Genomic DNA, 20345 nt, shown 5'->3' with positions numbered 1-20345 from the left:
ACTGATTCTGAGGGGGAAGAAGATTATCCTGGCATTGATCAAAATAATCAAGATGTGCAAAGCAAAGCAAAGCCTCTAGATACTGATTCTGAAGGGGAAGAAGATTATCCTGGCATTGACCAAAATAATCAAGATGAGCAAGGCACAGCAAATCCTCTTGATACTGCTAGTGAAGACTTCGAAGAAGATTATTCTGGCATAGATCAGAATAAAGAACAAGAGCAAGTCACAACAAATCCTCTAGATATTCCTACGAATGGGAAGGATACCGAAGCTCACAAAAGCAAACTTCCTGAGACTACACACTCTGATGAAACTTCATTCACTACTGAACAATATAACGAAGATATGTACAATGAAAATTATGATGAATATTTAACAGAGGATACTGAAATTATGAACCCAATAAATGAAAATAATGAAACAGAAAAAGTTACAGAATCTTATGCATCAGTTCAAGATTCGACGGCAGAAGAGGAAAGTGTTTCAGAAAATTCTGAATCTATTACCACTCCTGATTCGAATTTTGAAGAGCACACCACTCAAAAAATACCTCCCCCTGAGAAAGTACCAACTTCTATTGAAAAGTCTGCGGAAGTTGATATTAGCCCAACAACAATTATTGAAGAAGAAGAAGAAACTCCTATTTTATATGAGTATGTAACAAAACTAGTCACTACTACCAGGCTGCGGACATACACTTATGTTGTTACTAGAGTAAGCGGCAATGAGCAAATTGTGACATCTTCTACCACTGTTAAGCCAGATATCAAAACCATATCAGTGACAGAATTAGCACCAATTTCCACTACCACTCCAGGTGAGGAAGCATGAATTAATTCTAATCATATAATTCTTTCTTATCTAATAATATTGTACATAAGATATCCAAAGCTATGAATTTGTAACTGTATCTCAATATTTTAAATACTTACTGTAACTTTAATAAGATGGTGAAAGTATTTAAAGGTAACTAAAACTCCATTAGTCTAATATTTCCTTATTTCTTAACAAAGCATTGGATAGTAATGTCTGTTATTCTTCTTATATTATATAATGGATCTAATGTATATGTATCTTTCATTCTAGCTTGCAAGATTTAGAATGATAAAATACATAATGACTTTTAATTTCAGCATCCGAAGTAGTGTACTCACTCACCTTTTATGATTTGGTGTTCAATTTGTCTTTAAAATATCTGTATAAATCATTTTAATACACTTTTTTTACTCTTGACCTATTTAATTGATCAAATAAATGAAAATGATATGGAAAAAATTTATATAAAATTTTATACATTTTATTTACAATTTATTACATTATAGTCCAAATGCCTATGGATGCTGTAGGTATAATTACAAAACACTTATCTTTAGAAAATTATCACTATTTTAAAATAAAGTTATATCATACAATACAATACAATCATTGAACGATAGATATGATGATGATTAAAATTCAAACTTCACTATAACTATATTATAACTTTGAGATTTGAATTTTCAAATCTAGTATTGTTTTATTCTAAACATCAAATGCTGAGGACAGTCCTTTTCAGTTGTTATTTGTCCAATTTGAATTCTTTCTCTCCCACTATGATAACTTGATAAGTTGCCAGTTTATGGATATAATAAGATATAATAATAAGAATCTTTTATTTATCCTGAGACTAGACCATTGAAAATAATATTACAGGCATTAAAAATAGTCTTTAGTGCCTTAGAGTAAGACACAAAATTTAAAAAATAAAAATGAAATTATAAAACATCTTAAAATAATATATGGGAAAGAAACAACAACAATTAACAAAAAAAGCAAAAGGAAAAAAACAAAAGCAAAACAGATAAAATAAATGTACGAAATTCTAATAATATTTAAATAAAAGGGAAAAATGAATTAATGATGATTACATGAACATATTTACAGATTCTGAATACATTTTAAAAAATGTTGGTACATAATTGTTATATGATGATATAACTAACTTTTTGAAAGTAAAAACTTTAGAAAGATGATAGATAATAAAATAAAAATTTTAATTTTAATATAACTGTAAAAATGATTTATTTGATTTCTGAGTTAAAGATGTTTTGATTTAGTTGTGCCATACATGTATAAGATCTAGCAGTATCATTTATTTATAATATTTTGACTAAAATAAGTATAATACTAAAATGAGGACAAGTTAATGTGTTAATTTAACTTTAATTGTTTCATTTTATTATACCTGAAATAAAATAATATGCACCACATTAGATACTATTGATGACATAAAAATTTAAAAAAATTGTATTGCTCCTCAACAATATGTAATTAATCATAACACATTTTAATTTTTATTGAACTATTTTATTAGTAAGATTTGTTTTTAAAACAGCCGGATTGGAAGAAGGAAGAGCATATTTGGGCGAACATCCTAGGTTCAATTTAGCCACAAAAAAAATGTCAAATGGTGTTGAAGTGATAGTAGCTGGTAACAAAGCCACCTTGCCAGGACATTCTAATCTGCGTATCGTGCCAACGGGAACAATGAAGCCTATAACTTTAGCACCAAGCACGCTTTCAGACCATATGATGATGCTTCTACCGCAGGAATCACAAGTAATTTATCGTACATTCAATCAAATTTATTTATTTTATCCTTAATCCATTGTTTTGTAGTAATTTATATTTATTTATTCTTGTAATTGATAATTGTCACATTGAAATTTGTTAGAAACAGTAAATATTTTATCATTTAATTGTGTCTTTTCTAATGATTTACAAATATTATGATCAAAGGTAGCAAAGTAGATTAATTTATAGGGTCCTGGCTTCTGTCATGAATAAACCTGGTTCAAATCAGAACCCCTGAATTTTACTAGACAGAAAATTAGTGGACTTTGTCAAAATTAAAACCCTGGTGTGACAAATAGTTCTTGGTTTGAATTAATCTGTTCCAAAAAAAAAAAAAAAAAAAAAGTAAAATCAAAATTCCTTTTCTTAAATATCTTAATGTGTCTATCCCTTTTGGAACTTCATGGACTTTTAAGAAATTGATTTCATTTCTTATGATTAGAGGATTTGTTTCTGTATAAATAAACACTGTTATGTAAAAAGTATTATCTCAAATAAAACCGAAGTGATTCAGTTCATAGAATCAGTTTTTCATCTTTATCTTGTGATTGATATGCAACATTTCTCCTTTGGATTTATTAATATTTTCTCAGTTTTGAGGTTGGATCACTTTTTCCAGAATTTAAAAACTACAGACTTGGTATTTAGAAATTAAATTGATATTACTTGGAAAAACATTTCTTAATTAATAATTTAAAATTTACTTAAAAGTTTAATGTGTTGAATCATATTTTACATGACTGACAGTTTTATTTAAGTATTTCATCATGTTTTAACTATGTTTCAGAAGCCTCATAATGAATTTGTTACGAAAACATATATGACAACATACACCTACCTGACTACATTTGCTCAAGAAGGCTCAACAGTTGTATCAAGCAGAGAAAAAGTGGTGTCGAACGTTGTAACTGAGGAGATCAAGCCTTCAAAAACAAAACTCAAAGACCATTTTACATTAACCGCCAGCCCAGATCTCACAACTGGTGTTTATCATACAACATACACTTACCTGAATACTCTGGTGGATGGAGAACTTCCACTGGTTGTAACGTCCAAAAAAACTGTGTCTAATACTGTGACTGAGCAACCCGGATTTGTTCAGCCTTCAGAGGTATCTTTACAAGACACTAATACTTATTTAAGCACTGTTGCTTACACAAAGACACTTAACGAGGGCAACTCGATGAAGATTGTCAGCACAGAAGATGTTCTTACTCAGGTTGTAATAACTGAGTCAGATTTTCTTCCTTCAGCTGTTGAGTCTATTGCTATAGAGCCTACACCAATAACTACTGATATTGTTAAAACATATTTTGCTACTTATACTTATTACAATACAAAAGTGGAAGATGGACAAACTATTGTAAATACTGAAGTTGTAACATCTTCTGATATAGCTACTGAAACATTTACAATTCAGCCAAAAAGAAAACCAGTGGAGATAGCACCAGAAAGAACCCAGCCAAATTTGGAAAATTCTGCTTTACCAACTCAGCCACTAAATTTGTTTGCTACAAAAACTTATTTGACCACATTTACTTATTTCACTACTCTTCTGCAAGAAAATAAAACACCGAGTACTGTTGTATCTTCCAGTACTAAAGTAGTGCAAAATGTTGTAACTGAAAGTGTAAATGCTTCATTACTCAATTCTAATTACCTCATTGAGTTAAGGAGTTCAATAAATGATCATCAACAGCCAATTGTTGCCACTGCGACAATGGATAATGGAGCAAAGATGGAGATCACAGCAATGGATGCTAGTATGGTAAAGGCAAGTGACAAAGTTGATAAGATCGATGTAACTTCTCCAAGTAACGTCATTACTGGATCTACAATTATATTTTTTGATGAAAGTGATGAAATTGATGATAACAAACCTGAGGCTACTGAAAAAATACATTCAGGAATAGCCGAAAAAACAGAAGATTCTATTGTAACTACTGACGTTTCTTCAATAGAATCTGAAGAAACTACAAACTTTCCATCGTCCAAAGAAGACCCTGTTAGTTCTGCCTCGACAATGTCGAGTACTGCTAATCCTGTCAAGGATATATTTGGAAATTTAGGAATCAATGGCCTAAATGCACTGGGACCTGTTCTCAATGCAATGGCAGATCTTTTTCAGAATAAATTTAGTGCTGGAAAGAAAAACACAACAAAACTTCCTCAATCATTCAAGCCTGTACCTGATGATGTCCCAAGGCCTGTATACATTCCCGCTTTAGATTCAGAGGTTGCTGAAAGTCAGAATCTGGAAGATCAAAATATATACATTGATACTATGCAGAGAACCAGACAAACTGATAGGACTAACATTGAAGCAGCGCTGCTTTCAGGCGGCATACCAATCAGTCCAGGGCAGGTAATTACAACTAACAGTGATGTAATTATTGGAAAACCAGCGGTTCATGGTCCACGTCCACCAATCAACAAAAACTTCGATAAGGAAGTTGAAGGAATGAAACCTCCCCCTTTACCACAAAAAGGGCTGTGGGCGCTCCGTGATCAAGATAGATATCCTTCTCATCTTATTCCACAGAGGAACAAGCCATTAGAAAAATTTCCTCCCAGAAGAGAACAGTTTCCAGCTAAAGTCCAACCATCTATCAGTCACAAGCCGCACAATAAAAACAATTTTATTGATCTTAAACATGAAGGAACAGAAATAAAATATCCTCCGACCCAAGTTCATTTAAAACCTCATGAAGCAGTTCTTCATTCTTCTAAGCCAATTGACATATTTCAAAAACCAATACCTAATGGAAATAAAGTATCTCCAGAAACCCATAGAAACCAATGGCCCACAATAAAAGATAGGCCTAACCTGCCAGCTATATACCTTGATGATACTGCAGATCTCAGGCCTCCAGCTATTCAAACCCTTTCGCCTAATGAAGCTTATTTTAAAGAACAGCCTGCATATCCACCACTGAAGTCACCCCAATACAATCACTATGATCAACTAAATAAAACCGTAGAAGATTCACCTATAATAGCAGATCAGTTATCTCCCAAACTACCACCTGCTGAACCATTTGCAGATCAGTTATTTGTGAATATACAACCATCACAAGTAGCTAATGTAATTATACCTCATGGTGTACCAACTGCACTCATATACAATCGGGATCCAGAGGTACCAAGCCAAAAAGGAGAAATAATTAATGATCCATCGCCTTACCCTGATGCTGAAGTTGGGATCGGTGGAGTTGCAGGTGTAATAGAACCTGAAGATGAGAATGTATTCCATGGTGCAATCTTACCTACAAATGCAGTACGAATGGATATTCCGGTTTCACCTCAAGGGATAGGAGTGGACCCTTTTTCAAGACTTCATAAAGAAGAAAAGAAGAATAGTGAGCACTACTACAAAAAACCAGTTCATAAACCTCAACAGCCATTTAACTCAGGAATCGGCCTTGGTTATATGACTCCACCACCACCTCCTGTTGTAGCAGAAGATATTAACTTTCATATAGGGTCAAAAGGAGAATTAGAAGACCAAGAAGGTGAATATTCTTTAAAAAATGAATATCAAGCAGAGGATGGGGATTTTGATGAAGACCTTAGTGAAGACATGCGAATAAAACATGGCCTTTTTTTCAATAGGACTCAAAGTGAACCTTCAGAAGACTATGGTGGAATCAAAGTATTGCCTCCTCCTCAACACTTTTCCAACTATTCTGGAACTTCTGATGGTGTTAGTTTTTCAGTTATTAATTCTAAACCAGTTATTTTAGGATCAGATACAACAGAAACACAGCCTCCTATTATCAAAGGTAAGCCTGGGGTTAGTAAATTTGTTAATAATTCCGAGGCAACCGTTTCTGTTGGTCAAATGACAAATTTGAAGCCGAGTGATGAATTAGATATCCCTTCAAATCCATTATACAATGTTCACTCTAGTGCTATAATTCGAAAGCCACAAATATTAGGTAAGCAAAATAGAACTAGCCCAAAACCGTTTGATAATACTATGTATACTATGAATATTGATGAAAAACCACCGATCCAAACGTTTGGGCATGCTCCTGGTTTACCTTTTGAGCTCCCTTCACCGGTTGAAATGGACTCTAAGAGACATCCTTCACGTCCAGTTTTTGATAGAAATTCTGAAGTAGCTGGTTTAACTCCACCTGCAATCATAAGGCCTCATGACACCAAAATTCACCTTCCGACATGGAGACCTCCTTCTAGAAAGAGGCCACCACCTCCTTATAAATTTGAACTTCCAGTAACTTCAACAGATAGGACAAAAAAGCCTTTACTTCCTGAAACAGAAGTACCACCTCCACCACCTGTTCCAACTGAAGTTTTGTCCCCACCAAACCCAATTGAGAATGGTTATTTTACTTCACACCAGAAAAAGACAGTTGCACTAGAAAAAAATGAAATTTATAAGTATTCTACAACTTCTAGCCCTGAGAGTATCAATCCCATTCTTGGAGGTATTCTCAAAGTTGAAGAAATATCTCCAAAACCAGAAGTTATAACTGCAGAAAGCAAGGTTATAAATTCTAATCCTAAAATATCATCTGATGATAATAGAAATAAACTTGATTCTCATCTATCAGAAAACAAACTTTCTCCTACTTATGTGAAGCCTAATACATTGACAGCTTCATACACCAATGAACTTATTATAGCATCTGAATCAGTAGTTGACGATGATATTCCACATAGTTCAACACATGCATTAAAAGTCATAACAAGACCAACACAGTTAATATATTCTGGCTCGACGACCATCTTTAAAGATTATCATGAGAAATCTAGTGTCTTCCATATTAAACCTACAAGAGTTGTACAAAGTCACCGAACTATTATACCTTTTCATATAAAAACAGACAACAGTACCACTGAAGAAACTTTGGTCAACGACAATGAGAAAGATCCAATTACTTCTGAAAGTGAGTTAAAATTATCTAATGTTGCATATGAACCTGTATCAATCTCTCCATCACCTTCAATATATGTTATTACACACACTCACACTACAACTGTAACTACAACTGAATCCAGCATTATACATAGCAAGGGACAGAAGCCTTCAACTCATACATTGATTGTAACTAAAACGTTAATGTCAACAGTTCTTGATACTGTCACAGAAGTTCATACAATAGTAAAACCTACAAATATATTGTCAACAGTTACAACAACGATACCTCAGGCAACAACAACTGTATACCCCACAATTTCGACACAACAACCAAAAACAGAAACGAAGATTGAGAAAAACAAAAACCAATATAACGAAGTACAGGAGATTCATAAGCAACTTCCTGACCGAACATTTTTAAAAGAACAAAAATCTGGTAGTCATCAACACATTTCCAGCTTGAATGACAATGATTCAATCCTTGTTGTTATGACAGATCAAAATACAAATCAAAAACTAAACAATTTTGCATCAAATTTAGAGCCTGCACCTGAAATCGAGGGGCCAAACACAGAAGTGAATGAAGTTGCCCCTAATGTTCTACTTAGTGGGTTTCTTTCCCAATATCATTCTCAAAGTGAATGTAAACCAGACTGTAAAGCTACCAGAAATGAAAGGTGTCAAAAAATAAACAATGTTTTGAGGTGTGTTTGCCGTCCTGGTTTTGCAAGAATGTTCCCTGATCAACCATGCAAACGTAAGTGGTTTACATAAAAAATATCTAAATATTTATTATCATTTTGCGTTTGTTTCTTATTTGTTAATTTTTAATCTTAACCTTTCCAGCTACTTATACTTACAGTATGACTGTGCCATTAGAAAGGAATGGAAAGGATAAACTTACCTTTGCACCTTTTCTACTTGATAGTAGCTCAACTGCTTACCAAAATTTTGCTGAAGTGACGAGGGAAGGTCTAGATAGAATGATAATGCAGTCAGAGCTTCGTGATATTTATCATGGAATGGCTGTAACAGGCTTTCAAAAAGATAACAAAGAAGGAAATGTATTGGCAAAATTTTATATACAAGTAAGAAACTTTGATAAATTCACTCTATGTAAGGTTATATACTTTTCAATAGCAAAAATAAATTAACTTAGACAGTTTTTTAAAAACTTTTATATAGAAAATTTTTTTTAACAATTGTATATTGGTTACCCATTTGAATCATAGGTTGAGCTAATGTGTCCTTATGGGATAGATAATCCAGTTCGGGGATAGCTAAGCTCACAAATTGTTATTGTTCAGGAATCTCGAATTCCTGTCAATAATCTCGGAAAATTGTATTAATTGTTTTATTTTTTTAAATGAAATTAAAATCTGTATCATAACAACCCATGAAGGGTCAGGAGTTCAGTTGTGCAAGGAGATGATTTGTTCACGATCACACTAACCACGAGTTTTATCCCTAATTAAGGGTACCCACTTTATTGAGGCTGGATGGACCTCGGCGGCTTCCCAAACCCACAGAGTTTGACTCATTGTTACAGAGCAAATTATTTGCCACAGGATTCAAACCTGGGTCCTTGGAGTTGGTAGTGCAGCACCTTACTCACTGAGCTATCCTACTCATTATATGTTTTGATTGACATAAATTTTGTTTTTTATATACACTATATAATTCCTTTGTAAGTAAATGTACACTATTTGATAAATATTGAATTCAAAGTGTTCATATATACAATATTAGTGCTCTATAAGTAAAGAGATAAATTAAATAATATTTCCCCATAATTACTTTAATATTTAATTGTATTTATGCATATCTTGAATTAAATATTATTTTTGATCAAACTGAAAATCTAAATAGTTCATATTTTTGATATCCCACTGCAATTATTACAGAAGTAATTCTCTGTTCTTAATAACAACTTATTACTATATATATTTTTCAATAGCTTTCAGAAAATTTAGACGATGAACGTATTAGTCAAATTCTCAGGAAATATCTACTCTCCAGTAACTACAGTGTGGGTGGTACCGACCTTCATACTTCCAGTACAAACATTGACCATTTAAAAGCAGAAGGTAAGAAAATAGTTAACCGATTAATTTTAGAATAATAATTTGGTCATATTTTTTGAGGATTTTTTTTTTTTTTATTTCACTTCTAAATTATATTTATTTTAATTACTTGTTTGTCCCATGTAGACTTTAACGAATGTTTGGATCCCAAATTTCATGACTGTTCTGAGAATGCTCAATGCTTCAATTTAAGAGGCACTTATACATGCAGTTGTAAAGAAGGCTTTACAGATCTTTCCCATAATACATTGTATCCTGGGAGAGTTTGCTCAGGTAACTAAGTCTGATTTTATTGAAAACTTTTCATTGTATATTCAAAAATCCTTTATTAAGCTTTATTTTATAACCTAAAAGAAAATTGACTATTTTATGACTATCATTTTGATATATCAGTTTCAATAGACTACTGATTACTTTAATTTAATCAAGCTAAAATGAGTTTTAATAAAGTATTAATGATTGTGTTCATTCGTGCCTTGAAGAAAGTTAAAAATATAATTAAGAGTACAATGTGAGAGGTTTTCATGTAGTCTGGAGAATATTAAAGTGACAAAATCCTCTTAAGAAAGTTTTGGTTGCCTACTAAGCCTGTTAACTAACTATCTGTGATTTTCCATCACCATGGAAGTGGAACATGGTTACACCTTGCAGATGGTAGTAGGCTCTAGAATTATGTAGAAAAACCATGTTTTACTGCATTATTATTTCATTATCATTATTATTGCATTATTCCCCTTTGAGAGCTCAGATGTCTTTATTAAATAATTTGATTTGAATACATGGAAGTTAAATTGATTTGTTAAAACTGATGTTCTTATTTACAGCTGATATGATTGGATGTGAACGTTGCAACTACCATGGAAATTGTTATTTGCGAAATGGAGAGGATGAAATGTGTGAATGCTTCCATTGGTACGCTGGACAATTCTGCCAAATCAATCTTAAAGGTAGTAGTGCTAGGATCTATATATTATTATCTTGTTATTTTAGCAACAGAAAAATTTGTTAACTATCGATTTTATTTTTACTTTGTAGTCCTTCTTCTAATCTTGGTGCTTGTCGGTGTAAGCCTGGGAGTGCTCTTGGTAGTTTGTCTTGTTCTTTCTTGTATAAGGCAAAAACCACGAAGAGTAGTTCCTCCTGGCTTCAGGCTGCGGCCACCGTTGCCTCCTGACAAAAGGGCAATGATCAGTATTGACACCGCTAGTGAGGCCAGCATTGACCCTCCTCCATTTGTAAATCAGGTATGTTATTTACAGAAATATTTTTTCGATCAATATTATTTCAAAGATTGCTTAAAAATAACATTTTTTACTTAACATTCGACTGATCTTTGTGACTTTTATCCAATCACTCTATTTTTTTCCCTAATTAATGCAGTAGTTATTTTAGAAATGTTAAGGAGGACGATATGCATAATTAAATAAATGTTTTTAACTATAGTTTCCTTTTTTCAAATGAAAGATACCAGATTATCATTTCAGCATATTCTGCCTAAAATTAAAACCTGATTATGTATTATAAATTTTGTATTTCTATATTTAGTATTGATTTATATTATTTCATTTTTTTTTTTACATTTTTTCATACTTTAAGAATAAGTTTACTAAAATATTAATAATTACAACTTAACCTTCTTATTACATATTATTCAAACAATATACCATATAAAAATGTATTTCATCATGATTAGACTTGATAACTGAACTCTGAAATATTATATTTTTAGAATTTCTTATTTCATAAATACTTCATTCAATACTAATTAATAGGGACTATCAAATCTTTATACTTCTCCAGATAACACAAGTGTCCATTTTTAGTTTTTTACAGATTATATAATATATTTTATAATTATATATAAAACACAAAAGTGAAAAACATTTATTTTAAAACTATTTTTTTTTTATTTTAGCCACGAGTGGAGAGGCCAAAGCCTTGTCGAAAAACAAGTAAAGCTCCTTCCCCTCCAGTCAGTTTTGGTGGAGGAACGATGGAACAAAGAGATAGATCTCTCACAGTGATGATACCTAGAGCGAAATATAGACCAGTTCCTAGCTCCAATCTGCTTACAATGTCCACCTTCGGACCAGAACAAAAACTTCTCAAGTATCTCACTCCAGAAAAACAGGTGAATGATTTAAATAATTAAACAATTAACAATTTGCTAACATAATTTATCCATTAATTTTTTTATGAGGTTTTATTTTCATTGAGGAAGTCCACATACTACAATAATTTTTAGTTTTTTTTATTTATTTTATTTTAAACCTTTTTAAAATAAATAAATACTTTTAAGTAACTGTTTCGGATAACCAATTATTATAAAATAAGTATTCTTCCCCTATTTTTATAATCAAAGCAGTACTATTATTATGATTATTGGTTTATCCACCTATAATTTCTTTTTAATTGCATAGAATTCCAGCTACAAGCTAATTCTTAGTTTGTGATCTTGCCTAGGGTACCAACTATGAGTTGTCTCATATTTTTATTACCAAATAACTTGTAATTGGCGTCCAAAACAGAAACTCATAGTTTATGAGTTTGCTTCATATGGATATGAGTCTCATACTTGGTAGTCGGAATATATTTGACCATATATATTGTATAAGGAGAAGTTCTGTTCTGAACTTCTGTTTCAGGCAAATAATAAACCAAATAAAGGTATTTAGTTATAATAAAATGGAAGATGGTCCAGGAGTGGTCAATGAAAAACTCAAATAGTCGTAAAACTATTCATTATGAGTCCAACACAGTATAGGACTTCATCAGAGCTATTTAGTTATAACGTTTATTCTGGAATAATAATTTTTATCTACATCATTTTGTTTTAGTGTTTTGTTATTATATTTTCAATTATAAGTTATAACATTTTATTCATAACATATAAATATTTATGCAGAACTAGAATTTTATGGTACATTTTAAATTTTATGTATGATTTCTTTAGGGATCAAGAAGTAATAGCAGAAAGCCAAGTAATTCAACCAATCATTCTCACGAGGCATCAAGAGAGCATCAGATTCCAAAGAAACCTCAATCACCTCATTTAAGAAAGCCATCAACAGGTAACAATTTCAATTCTTAAATCATATTTTAATATCTATTACATGACTATAATGGGTTTTTAGAAATGAATGAATCAAAATTGTCTGCTGTCCTAAAGTAATTTTAAACTAAATTAATATTTAAACAAATTAAATAAATAAATAATCATTAATAAATTTACAAAGCAAAAACAAACTAACACTTTGGTGTAAACATAAACATAACTTTATTGATTTCCACCTTTCCCTGCTTTGGGTTGTATGGGTTGTAGCGGTACTGATTTTAATTTTTTTTTCCTGCTCTGTAAAATATAAAATGGTAGGACTAAGAATATATAGAAGTTTAAAGAGTATAATTTCTGTTACCAAGTACCCTTTTGATAAGAGTATTCAACCGTTCAAATAAATATTATAGGCGTCCAATAATCTTTTGTATTATATGAAAACAAATAAATGGAAACAAAACACATCAAATAAAATTAAGAAGAAAAAAACAAAAATCACGAGAGATAATTAACAAGAAAGAGCTATTAATTTAAAGTATAAGTTTTAAATAAAAATTAGGAAAAAAAAAACAACATTTATTTTAACAATTATTATTTAATTAATGATGATTGACAGTAGGACTAAGCAATGTTGATAATAAACAATTATAGTATATGTATATTTTTTTTTTCAATTTCTTGAGACTGGTATTTATTTAATAAATTATAGAATATTTTATGCTTACTTCTTAAATGTTTTCTCTAGTTTTTGATAATGATTTTTGATATTTGTTTTATTTTGATATTGATTAAGACTGAGGAAAGTTAACATATTAGAACAAGTGAATACATATATAATAGACTATACAGAATGACTTCTTTTTAATCTTAAAATAAATATTTATTTATTGTAATGACTCGGTTAGAGTTCCTAGTTTGAGCAATATGTTTAAGTTTTGTTTTGAATTTAAGCATGGTCAATTCTGTTGAAGATTTAATTTAAATTTTTAAGATTTATCATGTTAAGGACTAGAAATAGAAATTTTTCTGGAGCCATTAGATTAATCAGTGATCTACATCCTCTTTTCTAGATGTTAATCACTCAAAATGCCTTCTAGAGTTTCAGTTTCTTTTCAGTGATGAGTGAATAAAAATATTTTTATCGAAGAGTTTTTGTAGAAGCTGTCGAACATGGTTCTATCAATTGATTAAATTACATTAAAAAAATCAATCCTATATCATTACAAATGATAAAGGGTCTTGATAAGGTAGAATTGTTTCTAGATCAACAGGCATGTAATAAGGTGACCTGACAAGGATAGCAATGAATAGCAAGATATTTTCCCCAAGCCAATGATGGATCAGATATATATATATATATATAAGAACATGGTCAGGGTTGCGGTCAAAAGAGAAACAAAAATAGTTTACAACTATTTATTTTCCGACGTTTCGGCCCACTTTGCAGGGCTTCATCAGGTCTAAAAAAGATACAAAAAAACAAAAACTAAGAATAATACAACATTAAGATACAATAAGGCAACTTTAGCTAGGATAATATTTTGTAAAATTAAAGTGATAAGAAATTACTTATAAATAAAAGGAGTCCTGCTTTACTTCTGTTCAACCTTTACCTTTGAACAGGAAGCTGGTCCTGACTTGTTCTTTGCTCATTTATTATCATTATTATTTTTTATTTATAATTATTATTTATAATTATTTTATTTAATCTCTAACTGTATATTTTACGTATTTTTAAAAAATGTTTACTCTTAACATTGTTACTTTTTTTTTTATTCTTATCATTTTTTATTCAAGTTATTTTATATTGATATTATTTTACGTCTTCCTTCCTTTTATTTATATGTAATTTCTTATCACTTTAATTTTACATAATATTTATCCTAGCTAAAATTGCCTTATTGTATCTTATTGTTGTAATATTCTTAGTTTTTTTTATCTTTTTAGCCCTGATGAAGCCCTGCAAAGTAGAGCAAAAGGTCGGAAAATAAATAGTTGTAAACTATTTTTGTTTCTCTTTCGACCGCAACCCTGACCATCTTCTTATATATCAATTTTTATGGTCAACTATATATAAATATATATGATCAGATATTTACTTTATAGTAAAGCCTGGTATACCCCAGGAGTTATTTGTTCATTACCTTACCCGCAAAGCTACCCTTCTCTCTTATATTACTTTATATTATTATACTGAAAATTTACAGACACTTAATAATTTAATTTAATAATACGTTGTAATGTTGTATTATACTCTACAGGAGCACTTGTTTCTGCTGGGTTTGAAGTTTCTGCTACAGTCGGAAGAACAAAAGAACTCCAAGAATGTTTTATAGCAGAACCGCACACCGACCTTGGGCAGCCTGGATTCAGCACTATAAGAACTGCTGACAGGTACGGGTCCATTTTTTATGGTCCTATTAATTTATCGCTGTTATTTTTTTTTTCTAATATTTCTTATGCACCAGAACCTTTAATATCTTTTCTTTTCCATAATTAATTAAATTTTCTATTTTTTTTCTGGCATGAATATTGAAGGTTTTATAACTTCTAAAAGCACCATCTATATTATGATTACAGTTCTATCATAGTGGATAATCCACCACCTCCAACTCTTGAAGGAGAACTTCTAGACACTACAAAAATTGACTTGCTGTAAGATACTTTCCCTTCTAACACTTATTACATTTATTGTTAATATTCAATTTCTTGATTAGATCGACATTCCGTTTTGAATCAATGAAATTATATTTGACAAATCAATTTTTCTTCACACTTTGTTCCTTTTTTTGTATTTTCCCTAAGTTTCTTCATTTCAACTTTTATCTTTTGGTAATGGAATCTTTGATGATCTTAGTTTTATGTATAAATTTAAACAGATTTATATTAAAGAATATTTTATACTTTTTTATTTTTTTTTTTTTTGTATTAGAACTGTGTCGGAAGCCAGATCATATGATGAAACAACCATACATCCTGCAACTAAAACTTTGAGGAATCCTTATGACAAAAATGATGTGAGTATATTAACTACAATTATTTTATTGGAGCTTAGTAACTATGTAGGAAAATGTAAACGACAGTATTGAAAGAAATGAGATTTATTATGTTTCTTCTTTCTGAAATCAAAGTTAAGTAAATATCAGCAAAGATAAGTAAATATTTCATTCTATAACACATAATGTTTACTCCAGTATTTTGGTAGTACTTCCAAGTGTCTGGCATTGTCATTTATTTGAAATAACTTTTACTCTAAAGTGATGATCGCTCCCTGGGAGTTTTAATGGGCTGGAACCATCCCACTAAAACCCCCTGGAAGCAACGGTTCTATATTACTTTTGAAATATTTGCCTAAAAAGAGATGAGGAGATTTAAGATAGTTAAATCGAGCAATATTTAAAAACCAACTTAAATTTGAAAACGGCATGAACAAATTTAACTGTTTATTCATTGAGGTTATAATTTACAATTTTTTTTTACTCTCTAGAGGCTGAAAAACTTATTTTTGTTTTTGTTTTGTCTTTCTAGGATAGTCATACAATGGTTGAGAGGGATATCGGCTCAACATTTGTTATGCCACAGTCTCAACTTTTCAAGCCTGATAGAGTATGTATATGTAATGTTATTTATTTTATTTTTACAATATCTTAATAATAAGTAAAAATATAAAATAGTACCCTTGTGAGTATGAATATGCTGTTGTTCACTGCACAAACTTTTCAATTATAAATTTGAGTTAATTTTATGAAAATATTTGGGTGGTTACAAACAAAAGAAATTTATTTAATTGAAAATTTAATGCCTTTTAAACAAATGTTTTATAGTTTTGGTGCTATTCCTTGAAAATTCTTGAAGGAAATAAAACTATACACCAAAAATATTTATAGATAACCACTTTAAGGGTAATATAAAGTTTTTAAAACTATGTAATATGAAAAATATACCAATAAAATTCACAGGTTATTTCTATTGGCTGGAATGATGTTGACGGATATACACAGGAGAAAATACTGCTAATAACACTTCATATTAACATTTTGATGCCCATTATTTAAAACATTCAATAAAGAAATTTTAATAACATTGGTATTTTCAAGAAAAATGTTAATAATGTTCGACTAATTTTTTACTGATTCATTGAAAATGTTAGTTTGTGATATTTTGCTAATACCAGTTTAAATTGTGAACATCAAAAAGTTTCCATTTATGCTAGAAATTGCGATGTTAGTAATATTTTGCTATTAACTGGTGTAAACAGTAGTTTATTAATATATTAATAACAAAAATTATATTAAAAACATTTTTATTAGTAAGATTTTGGTGTAGACGCACCTCAATAGCTATCATAAATCTTACAAGATTAACTATCTTTGTCATACCTTCCCTGAGAATAATAAACTTTTGCACTGTATCAAAGGTCATTAGAAGGGTACAAGGGGGATCCTTTGAATGTGTTTCATAAGTCCTGGTTTTTGGATTTTCAGAGATGTTTTTATATATAATTTGCTTCTTACCTCACTATATTTGGGCATCTCCAACATCCTTTGGTTTAGATGATCTGAAATTCAGTATGTGGGGTTGTTTTCAAGACAGAAAAATAAAATGGTTAGCATGGAATTTCAGTATAAATATAGTCATTTCTAAATTTGTTTTCACCTTTTTAATGTTTTGTGGACCTTCAAATGCACAAAGGATTGCAAATTTCTATGTGTATTGAGCTGGTGTCAAATAAGTGCTTTTTTATTATGGATCTTAACTTTTTGTTTCTCTCTCTGTTATTTTGATGTATTTTTTTTCAAGCATGAAACAATTAAATCACCTGACATATGTTTTCCAAAAAAAAATAAAATAAATAAGAAGAACATTTAACCTCAATGATCAAACTATTTTTATAATTTACTTTACATCCTAACTCATTATATTTTTTTATCGTTTGACGTCAACACTCCATTCCCGTGTTTCTTATTATCCAATCTTATTCTCATTGACTAAGATTTTGTTCATCTGACTTCATCTTGATGCCTGTTATTATCATATAACAATCATTCGAACTAGTATATTAAAGAATATATTTTTCCCTCTTTTGCCACTAATGTGACTACAATAAGAATACAGAATTTTTATAAGAATGTAGCTTATATATTTACATTAACTTATTATTTATTTATTCAAAATTAATTAATCTATAAATTGTTTTCTTTTTCAGAGCAATGGCAGTGATATTTCAAATTTTGACTCGTTATAATAACGAATCGGCTGTTGAGCGTAAGTAACCTTAATTAGTAAAAGTTTATAAATTATTCGACTCATAACAGTAATTTATATGTATTGCACAGTGCTAAGACTTGCCAGAATAGTGTATTCGTATGAATTAGTGAAGCGAAGAAGAAAGAAAAAAAATTATTTATTATTACTGAAATAAACAACATTATTTACACTAGACAACTAGAACAATTGTAATATTACATCTAGAAAACTTTTAATTGTATAACTTCAATTGTAACTTGACTAAAAATAAAATATTTTTAATATATAAGCACCCAATTGGAGATTGTATCTAAAATTAAATAGTACCAGGTAGTTGACGAGCTATGTTTGTACTTACCAAACACCTGAACTTCCATGTCTGTTTAAAAGACATTGTATTTTTTTGTACATATTGATATGTATTTAGATCAGAATAATTTATATTTAAGAATGTATATTTTCGTTAATGGATAAAGTATTTAATGAGCATTGTATTTATCATGTACTGATTATATTTTGTAAGTAACACTGATGTTCATTACCTATTTTATCTGCCTAGAATTAGGTGATAGGGTGCTGTAGACGTTTTTTGTAAATATTTTATTTTCTTTAATTTCTTTTTTTTTTTAATTCTAAAGAGTAGGTTTTGAAAAGAGTGCAATGTTGTTTCTTTTTTCAAAATAAAACTACTCTTTGATTAGATATTAAGTAGTGCCAAAAGGAGTGTCATTTTGTACATTTTAATTGTTAAAAATATTATTATTGTTGTAATACCTGTTTTAAAAATAAAAAATATTGTTTTAGGCAGGTGAATTCATTTTACCTGTCTTAAAACTTAACTGTATGAAAGTCAAAAGCTGTTACTTTTAATAAGTTAATGAAATTGTAATTATTTTTATACTGAATATATCAAATATATGTTCTAACAAATATAAGTATCTTATTTATTTCCTTAAATTTCATAATGAGAAACTTGACAAAAACACACGATCATATTAGGCTAAGTTTATTTAACTCATCAATTAAAAATATAAACTATAAAAGCTAGTGAAGTTGAGCTTATATTGAGAGAAGTATATATACTAAAACCTTACCGATATAACTCCACTAGTCTAATGGTCTCATGGAGTCCTGATTTCTGGAATACTGAACCAGTGAGTTCACAATGAAAATTTCTCTGAAAATGTTAATTCAACTAAAACCCCCTTCTATCCTGTTAGTAGCAATTGTTTCAATTTTATTTCTAGCCTGGTTTGATGTGGCCTCCGGGCACATTGGGGCAAAGTGCCTGGTGCTGAACAAACATTGGTATTTATTTCTCATTGGTCCTGAAAAATAAATTTCATCATTCACCTATTTTTTCACTCCTTGTCAATCTGACCTCTTAGCTTCTTGGACAAAATGGATGACTTTATAATTATTGTTCATCAATATCATTTTCTTTTTTTTTTTTTCTACATACCTTTCATTGAGAATAATAACATTAGTACTTCATACATGCATAATACATGAAATATATTATGCAAACTTTAGTGCGTCTAATAAATTTTATGTCTATGTAAGTACTAATCACATCATGGTATCACATCTGCCTGACTTTTTTATTACCTTTTTTTTTGTACCATTCATTAAAATAGAATTAGTGCTTCGTACACATATAATACATGAAATGTATTATATACACTTCACTAAGTCTTTTTCCTTTGATTGCCTTGTGGCATTATAGAGTGTTGAATTTTTTTATTACTTATTATTCTGGCTTACATATAATATGCTATGCTATGTTTATTAATTTATTTGGAGGTAGAGCTAACAGGTAATTATATATTCATGTTTCAACATTTCAATTTTTTTTAAATTTTCATAAATGAATATATTAAAAACAATTTTCACATTGTTTATGGTGAAAGGTCATAAACAATATACTCTAGAATATTTACCACCAATCATTAAGCTCTGTTTAAAATTTACTGTGTGCGGTTTTAATTTGAAGTATGATCTTTAATATTTTTTAATTTTAGTATCATTTATTGTTAATTATTTATTTTTTAATAAATTGTTTTAACTCAGATGACTGTTCTGGTCTTCCTCAAATTCTAAGCAATACCCTAATGAATTTTAAATAAATTTCTTGAATTTTAAAGTTAATTAATTTATTGGATTGAGGTATCAAAATGAGGAAATGACCTCTGTTCAAATCCTGGCAGATAAAAGGTTTCTCTTCACAAATACACTTTAACTTCAGTAAAAAGGTGGAATATATAATTTTTTTTTTTATTTGAATTCTTTTTTAATAAAATAATTTATAAGAGGAGAAGATGGTTGGGGGTGTAGTGAGTGAAGAACACAAATAAGCAAAAAACTTATTTATTAGTGTCAGTGTTTTGGCCAGAATTTCATGCCTTTTCAAGGCTAAGAACCAAAACAAAAACGACCATAATGATTAAATGGAATGACA

At 30.0% G+C, this 20345-nt stretch overlaps 1 protein-coding gene across 1 annotated transcript in view; it reads left to right on the top strand.

The window, feature by feature from the left end:
• LOC106689819 (mucin-17) overlaps positions 1–18776 on the top strand; it is a gene marked incomplete at its 5' end in the record, with an annotated part of 27861 nt that extends 9085 nt beyond the window's left edge. Inside the window, 16 exon segments of the mRNA XM_067047766.1 lie at positions 1–820; positions 2378–2601; positions 3404–8258; positions 8348–8589; positions 9459–9588; positions 9712–9858; positions 10410–10532; positions 10621–10829; positions 11501–11716; positions 12539–12656; positions 14902–15034; positions 15221–15295; positions 15573–15657; positions 16169–16246; positions 17847–17905; positions 17977–18776. Coding sequence (XP_066903867.1) covers positions 1–820; positions 2378–2601; positions 3404–8258; positions 8348–8589; positions 9459–9588; positions 9712–9858; positions 10410–10532; positions 10621–10829; positions 11501–11716; positions 12539–12656; positions 14902–15034; positions 15221–15295; positions 15573–15657; positions 16169–16246; positions 17847–17885 — 7494 coding nt within the window.
• Positions 18777–20345: the final 1569 nt, after the last annotated feature.

The sequence above is a fragment of the Halyomorpha halys genome, unplaced genomic scaffold, assembly GCF_000696795.3.
Source record: "Halyomorpha halys isolate HHAL.00 unplaced genomic scaffold, Hhal_1.1 Scaffold1478.1, whole genome shotgun sequence".
Classification (NCBI taxonomy): domain Eukaryota; kingdom Metazoa; phylum Arthropoda; class Insecta; order Hemiptera; family Pentatomidae; genus Halyomorpha; species Halyomorpha halys.
The sequence above is the reverse complement of the archived record's forward strand: the minus strand, read 5'-3'. Positions and strand labels throughout refer to the sequence as shown.